Genomic DNA, 8,266 nt, shown 5'->3' on the forward strand with positions numbered 1-8,266 from the left:
CACACTTTCGCGCTCGCGCCCCGCCTCCCCGTCCCACCCCAGCGAGGGGCGCCCAGCCCGCCCCGAGAGGAGCGTGCCTCTGTCGCTAATCGCCCGCCGCCCCCGCCTCCGTTTCACTGCCTGGAGACTCCCTGGCCAGCTTAGCCCGAGCCGACTCCCGGGGCCGCGAGACGCCGCCGATTGGCCGGCGGTAATTACGGGCACACTCCGGGTGGGGGGAGGGGCGATGGCGGCCTCCCGACAGCATAAATTATGCAAATACCCGGGCGCTGCACGGGGATGACCTGCCGCCTCGCTCCATTCACCCGGGCTGCCGTGGGGGGCGGAGGTGGCAAGGGAGGGGGGCGCCCATTGTTGCGCCGGGTACTTAAGGGGTCCTGAGGCCAGTCGTGTGCCACATTCGGTGCTCACACGAGCTGATCTGATCGCCGGCGACATCACTCAGGAGACCGGCCGGGCGCGTGGCCCCTGCAGGCGAGGCGAGGAGCCGAGGCCAAGTTCCCCGTGCGCCCCTGCACCCTTCCAGGCTCTCGCGCCCGCAACTGGCACAGAGTAACAACCCCAGGCTGTTGGGAACGTAAGTGCGCCCTGGCGGCCCTGCCCTCAGTCCGGGCTGCAGCGCTCTGAGCGCCTTTCTATCTGTCCGTCGGTCCTGCACAGCGCAAAGATGCCAGCCCCCCTTGAGACCTGCATCTCCGACCTCGACTGCGCCAGCAGCAGCGGCAGTGACCTGTCCGGCTTCCTCACCGACGAGGAAGACTGTGCCAGACTCCAACAGGCAGCCTCCGCTTCAGGGCCGCCCGCGCCGGCCCGCAGGGGCGCGCCCAATATCTCCCGGGCGTCTGAGGTTCCAGGGGCACAGGACGACGAGCAGGAGAGGCGGCGGCGCCGCGGCCGGACGCGGGTCCGCTCCGAGGCTCTGCTGCACTCGCTGCGCAGGAGCCGGCGCGTCAAGGCCAACGATCGCGAGCGCAACCGCATGCACAACTTGAACGCGGCGCTGGACGCACTGCGCAGCGTGCTGCCCTCATTCCCCGACGACACCAAGCTCACCAAAATCGAGACGCTGCGCTTCGCCTACAACTACATCTGGGCTCTGGCCGAGACACTGCGCCTGGCGGATCAAGGGCTGCCCGGAGGCGGTGGCCGGGAGCGCCTCCTGCCGCCGCAGTGCGTCCCCTGCCTGCCCGGTCCCCCAAGCCCCGCCAGCGACGCGGAGTCCTGGGGCTCAGGTGCCGCCGCCGCCTCCCCGCTCTCTGACCCCAGTAGCCCCGCCGCCTCCGAAGACTTCACCTACGGCCCCGGCGACCCTGTTTTCTCCTTCCCAAGCCTGCCCAAAGACTTGCTCCACACAACGCCCTGTTTCATCCCTTACCACTAGGCCCTTTGTAGACACCGTTACTTTCCCCCTCCCCTAGTCAGCAGGCAATAGATGGGGCCCCAGCTGCCGCCTCGGAACCCCCTCTCCAGGCGGAGGGAGGAAGCGGGAGCTTTAAAGCAGTCGGGGATACCTGAGCCGCTTGTTAGGTCGCCGCACCCTCGCGGCGGCTGCCTCTTCGTCTGTTTCTCCGGCCCTCAGCCCAGCGCCCCTCCTGCCCGCCCCTAGACGGCCTTTCCTTTTGCACTTTCTGAACTCCACAAAACCTCCTTTGTGACTGGCTCAGAACTGACCCCAGCCACCACTTCAGTGTGATTTAGAAAAGGGACAGATCAGCCCCTGAAGACGAGGTGAAAAGTCAATTTTACAATTTGTAGAACTCTAATGAAGAAAAACGAGCATGAAAATTCGGTTTGAGCCGGCTGACAATACAATGAAAAGGCTTAAAAAGCAGAGACAAGGAATGGGCTTCATGTATTATGGATCCCGACCCCCACCACTGCAGGCTCGCTCTAGGAAGAACTGGAGACTCTTGCTTAGCTATTCAGGCACAGGGCTGGAGAGTACTTTAATTTATTCGAGATGCTTCATTCATATGAAAATGTATTTTTGTACGTAAAGAGTTTATTCTATTATGAGCTATCAAAGTTTACATTTTTGTACTGCAGACGCTTCATGTAAATAAAAACTAAAAATAAGTCGCCAAGTTTCTTGCCTAATATTAGTGTCTCTGGGGCTTTTCTTGCTTTTCCCTGGTGGCTCAACCACTAAAGTGAAACACTATCCCACTCACCTCCAAAGCCTCCGTTCCTGTTTCAAAAACAATTAAAAAATAAAACGCACCTGATTTCCACCAAGAAACGGATAAAGACAGACTAGCGCATTTGGGATCTATCATTCCATTCACCTTGTAAACACAAGGGAGATCTTTCAGGCTCCCCATAAGCCAATTAAGACTTTTTAGTAGGGAATTAGCCCCGGATCCGCAGCTACCTGTTGAGGTAGAGGCAGTGGGAGAGTCTTTCTTTTGAGGAGCTCCACATCAGCTGGCTCTGTGTTTCAAAGAGAGGGGATTAAAAAGATCAATACAGTGTGACCACTGGTTAGGAAGTCCCAGTGACAGGTGGGCCTAGGCTAGGCAAGCAGAAGGGTCCGCTCTTATAACAGCCTATTTAGAGGGGGAAATTAATTTGTAAACAATGCCTCCAAATTGTTGTCCATTGAGGCTGAGTTCACCCTGGCTGTGAGGTGTGGGATGAATCATGCTGGTGTGGTGTCCTGAGTGGGGTGTGTAGCTGCCTAAGATTGTGAGCTAGGGTGCCTGCATTCCCCTCAACTCCCATCCCCCCAACACACACACACACACACACACACACACACACACACTTAACACCCGCTGTGGCCCATAGTGGTAGGGAAGGGGGGGCACACAGAGGGAGGGCTGGGGTGCAGGGCTTGCTCAGCCAGGCCTCAGGGGCAATAGCTAAAGCTTTCATTTGATGCCAGAGACATCAGCTGCCCAAACTCAGTGGGGATTTTTCTGGCTGCAGTGTGTTTGTCTGTTGTCTGACAATTAGCTAACAGCATCAGCTAGTAGCAGTTTTTGTTTTAAAATTTTAGAATGTGGGTAATTACAAGAGGTAGTTCCTAAAGTGCTTTTACTATTTCCTCAGCTCACAAGTTACCGTACGTTGTTAAGACCAGATCTCGGCCAGGAACGGTGGCTCATGTCTGTAATCCCAGCACTTTGGGAGGCCCAGGTATGTGGATCACTTGAGCTCAGGAGTTCAAGACTACTGTGGACAACATGGAAAAGTTTGCCAGCGTGGTGGTGTGCACCTGTGGTCCCAGCTACCCAGTAGGCTGAGGAGGGAGGATCACCTGAGCCCAGGGAGGTAGAGGCTGCAGTGAGCCCTGATGGCACCACTGCATTCCAACCTGGATGACAGAGTGAGACCCTGTGTCAAAAAAAAAAAGATCTTTTTTTCCACTGGATTCTTCTTTTCATGAATATAGTGATTTAGTGGCAAGGGTACAGGGGAAGATGGGAATGGGTTCAGGAAAATGTGTCCTGAACACAAAGCTGATACAGTGAATGATATTTATAGAGAAAATATATTTGTTTAGGAGGCACCTAGAAGCAGAGGGCCAGAGTACAGTCACTGATAGCAGGTTCTACTTATGGAAGCATTTTCCCTCCTCACATGTTATCGTGATGAGTTGGATCCACAGATCCATACACTAGGTCCCTGAAGGCATCACTAAGCCCAGCCATTGGCAAGGCACCCTCCTTCAGATACAAAGGCTACTTTGCAGAAGATTCTGGAAATTGAATGCTTTCTCTAATCGCCCCCAGAGAGACAAAGTCATTCAAGAAAATCTTCAAATCTCTTCTGCTAAAAGCTCCAAGGAAAAAGTTGTGTCTCTAAAATAACCCAGCCCAGGGTCTCACTCTATTGTCTGTCTCAGAATTGATTCACTTGACTAGCTTTGTGTCTTCTGTTTTCCTAGCGCAAACAGCAAAATGGTCTGCATCAGATTCTCTGCTCTCCCATGCATAGGATGCTTGGAAGTGACTCGCTCTAGCTTTCTGAAGGGCACAGGCCAGACTCAAGAAGGGCAAGTCTCCTATGGAGAGTCCAGTCGTAACATTGGCACACGTGTCTGGGACAGGGGAAGAGAACAACAGATTGTGTCGTGATTCTTGTCCAGGATCCTAGGGGAAAGCACTGGCAAACAGCTGGAGCAGGAGCTTTGCCTCATACAGCTGCATATGTGCAGCACTGGAAGCGGGGGGAAGACATTTACCACTGAGACTGAACATAGCAAACCGTATCCTCAAGTTTGTTGTCACAATAGGCTCACAACTCAAGATGTACGACCCAGACCACCTTTCCAGGACCCAGAGCACCTTTCCAAAAAGAAAAGTCTTTAACAACATCGTTGGTGGGGGCATCTCTACTCCCGCCAGTTAATACTATTCTTCTAAGGAAGTAAGCATATATGTGCAGCTCATGGAGTTCTCAAATAGGGGGAAAGAAGAAAAGTGATTAAAAATGCTTATCCCCACCTCAGGGACCTCTTTCTTCCTGCAGCAAACTCTCATTCATCCACAGGAACCTGTGGAGGTAGGGGGTGGGGTAGGGCATTGGGGGTGGGGTGGGAGTAAGAGAAGAGCAGGCAGGTTACTAAAATATCCTAAACGATGATAGAACATAGACCTCCCTGCTGCCAGACATGTCTCTATCCTCCACATAGTCTTCCACTAAGCAACCAGGAGACACCTCAGAAGGCTTCTTCATTCTCTACCTTTATCTCTACATTTATTTTTGCCCTGGTTTAACGTATGTATTTATTTGCTTTTGCTTTTGTTTTTGAGACAGAATCTCACTCTGTTGCCCAGGCTGGAGTGCAATGGCATGAGCTTGGCTCACTGCAACCTCTGCTTCCTGGGTTCAAGCAATTCTCCTGCCTCACCCACCCAAGTAGCTGGGTTTACAGATGCGTACCACCATGCTCAGCTAATTTTTTGTACTTTTAGTAGAGACAGTGTTTCACCATATTGGCCAGGCTAGTCTTGAACTCCTGACCTCGGGTGATCCACCTCCTTCGGCCTCCCAAAGTGCTGGGATTACAGGTGTGAGCCACCACACCCAGCCAATATATATATTTGTATACACTGCTTCCAAGCCTTTGTGAAAGCAGGGAAGGGAAGATTAGGATGAACTAGTAAAATAAAGATTCCACCCATTCTCTTATTTCTTTAATGACTCTTTATCAAGCCCCTACTATGTGCTGAGCACCTTTCTAGGCACTGGAGTAACCAAGACAGACAAAGTTCTTGGCCCAAAGGAGCTTTCATTCTAGTGGGGAAAGGCAAAATAAATTTGTGAAAGATTGTGGTAAGTTCTGAGGAGAAAAAATAAAGTAAAAGAAGATGACTCTGGAATGCCAGAGTGGGAGAATGGTTGCTCTTTTAGAAAAGGTAGTCAAGGAAGGTCTTTGAATGTGGTTACATTTAAGCAAAGGACTGGATGAAGACAGGGAGTGGGGAAGTCATCCAATATCTCGGCTGAGGGGAGCATCCCGGGGAGAAGGCCCAGCAAGGGGAAAGCTCTGGCCATGCAGTGTATTAGAGGGGCAGCAAGGAGGCTGACATGGCTGGAACAGAGGGCATGCCACGGGCAAGGATGGACAGAGAGATGGTGATATCATTTAGCTGTGTCCCCACCCAAATCTCTTCTTGAATTCCCACATGTTGTGGGAGGGACTGGGTGGGAGGTAATTGAATCACGGGGGCAAGTCTTTTCCATTCTCATGATAGTGAATAAGTCTCATGAGATCTGATGGTTTCAAAAAGAGGAGTTCCCCCGCACAAGCTCCCTCTCTTTGCCTGCCGCCATCTATGTAAGACATGACTTGCTCCTCCTTGCCTTCTGCCATGATTGTGAGGCTTCCCCAGCCACATGGAACTGTAAGCCCAATCTCAGCTATGTCATTATCAGCAGCATGAAAACTGACTAATACAGATGGGGTGCACAGTCAAATCACAGTGAGCCTTGTAAACTATTATAAGGACTTCAGGTTTTTTCTCAAGGTGATTGGAGGGCTGAAAACAAAGGTGTGCTATGAATTACCTTATATTTTTAAAGGCCATACTGATTGTTATATGGATGATAGATGCTGAGGCCAGGGCAGAATCAGGGACCTAACTAAGCATCTGACCATTAGTCCTGAAGAAAGGAGTACATAGTGTAAAGCTAATGAAAAGTGATCAGAACCAGGACACACTTTGAAGGTAGAAACACTAGGATTTGTTTTTGAGCATGAAAGAAATAGAAGAATCAAGGATGGCTTCAAGGATTTGAATTAGGAGCAATGTGGATACAGAACCTATCCCAGAAAGTCCTCTGCAAATGGGTAATTTTGCCTGAAATGCTCATTTCAGTACCTAAAACAAAGAAACATGAGTTTCAGGGTCTGTATTAGTCTGTTTTCACACTGCTGATAAAGACATACCTGAGACTGGGCAATTTTTTTTTTTAAAAAAGAGGTTTATTTGGACTTACATTTCATGTGGCTGGGAAGCCTCACAATCATAGCAGAAAGCAAGGAGGAGCAAGTCATGTCTTACATGGATGGCAGCAGGCACAGAGAGAGCTTGTGCAGGAAAACTCCTCCTCATACTATCAGATCTCATGAGACTTACTCACTATCATGAGAACATAGTAACTTATTTAATTCTTCCACCCATGAGGTTGATAATATAATTATCTTCATTTTACAGATGAGGGAAGTGAGGCACAGTCAAAGAACTTGCCTAAGATAACATGGCTAGTAACTCATGAAGCTGGGATTTGAACCTAGGGAAACTGGCTTCAGTGCTCCTGCTGCGGTTTCAATTATCTCTCAAGGAATAAAAATGAAGTGCAGCTGGGTGAAAAGCTGGGGCTTAGCTTCAAGCCCCAGTGTAACCCAGGAGTAAGCTGGATCATAGCAGGAGGCAGGGCCACAGCTGCCATTCTAGGGCCTTTGGCTGAATGAGGAAAAAGGCACATTCACCCTACTCCTCTCACTTAGGTAGAAGAGAACTAGCCTGAGAGGGTTTAGGGGTGAGTTCTCTGGCAAAGACCTGTGGTATCAGTTTGCAGAACCAACAGAGCTAAGAACCTGGTGGCATCCTCTTGTGAAAAATCAGTCTCCACAAATCCACATCTCTCTAGAAAACCCCATACATTTTTACCAGTCAGTCCTAGACATTTTTTTTAGAAAATATGTATGCAGTTGCTCCAACTTCAGCCAAGCAGGGAATCAAGGCCACAAAGTTCAACACCAAAGAGACCAATGGTGAAGATTTTAGCATAGAAGATGCTCCTGGTAAGTTTTACCAGTTGCCTGCAATGGCCATAAGCCAGTAATATGCCTAAGTATATCTCTCTTTAGGAGCTGTCACTTCCCAGAGAGGCTCAGGACAAACTCTCAGCTCAAGCACTGAGTTTACCTGCTGCTTAGTGGGCTGATGGCCAGAAGCCAGGCAACCCTGAAGGCAGGATGGTAAAACTAGATATTGGAGTTTCAGATGGCTGAGCTTATGCCATCCTTTTTGGCAGGGTACTGTTTGTCTTCTAAGGTCACTGTCTTATTCAGATGAAGACCACTGTGTCATTGACAGATGTCATCTTCTGGTCTTGCGAGTAAGGGGAAACATGCATCCAGTTTATGCCAAAGTGGTCTCAAGTCTCTGAGATACAAGCAAAAGAGGAGAGCCAGAGTATACACTGTTTCATTGACTCAAATTTGATCTTCGCTCTGTCTAAAGAACTGTTCTTGGCCCTTAATCGTATGCTGCTTGCTTCTATTAGGTTAAACTCATCCTGACACAAACTGAACACCTCCTGCATAGCCAGCATATGAGCTTGGTAGATTGTACTATTGTTCACAATTGTTGGTTCCTTCCCCCACTTTTACTGTGCACTCCTATGTAGGCTGATAGTCCTTCCTGTCCCAGTGACTTTGGCCTTGGTAATGGGACTGGCTTTGGCCAATGGATTGTGAGTGCACATAAGCTATGCCACATCCAAGCAGATGCTTTCCTTGCATTTGTACAGTTTGTCTTTGTCTCCACCTCTGCTTTCTCCAGACTCTGCTTTCTGCATGAGGACAGCAGGACTGAGAAATTGGCCACCTGTGTCAGTTTATTTTGCATCACCATAAAGGAATACCTGAGGCTGGATAACTTATAATGCAAAGAGGTTTAATTGGCTCACAGTTCTGCAGGCTGGACACAAAGCATGGCACCAGCATCTGCTCGGTTTCTGGTGAAGCCTCAGGGAGTTTTAATTCAAGGCAGAAGGCAAAGCGGCAGCAGACCCATCACGTGGTGAGAGA

At 49.9% G+C, this 8,266-nt stretch overlaps 1 protein-coding gene across 1 annotated transcript; it reads left to right on the forward strand.

The window, feature by feature from the left end:
• Positions 1-399: 399 nt before the first annotated feature.
• Positions 400-2,079, forward strand: NEUROG1 (neurogenin 1). The gene has a single exon (XM_003266406.3). The coding sequence runs from the start codon at positions 668-670 to the stop codon at positions 1,379-1,381; it is 714 nt and encodes a 237-aa protein (XP_003266454.2). The 5' UTR covers positions 400-667; the 3' UTR covers positions 1,382-2,079.
• Positions 2,080-8,266: the final 6,187 nt, after the last annotated feature.

Source organism: Nomascus leucogenys, chromosome 2 (assembly GCF_006542625.1).
Source record: "Nomascus leucogenys isolate Asia chromosome 2, Asia_NLE_v1, whole genome shotgun sequence".
Taxonomy (NCBI): Eukaryota; Metazoa; Chordata; class Mammalia; order Primates; family Hylobatidae; genus Nomascus; species Nomascus leucogenys.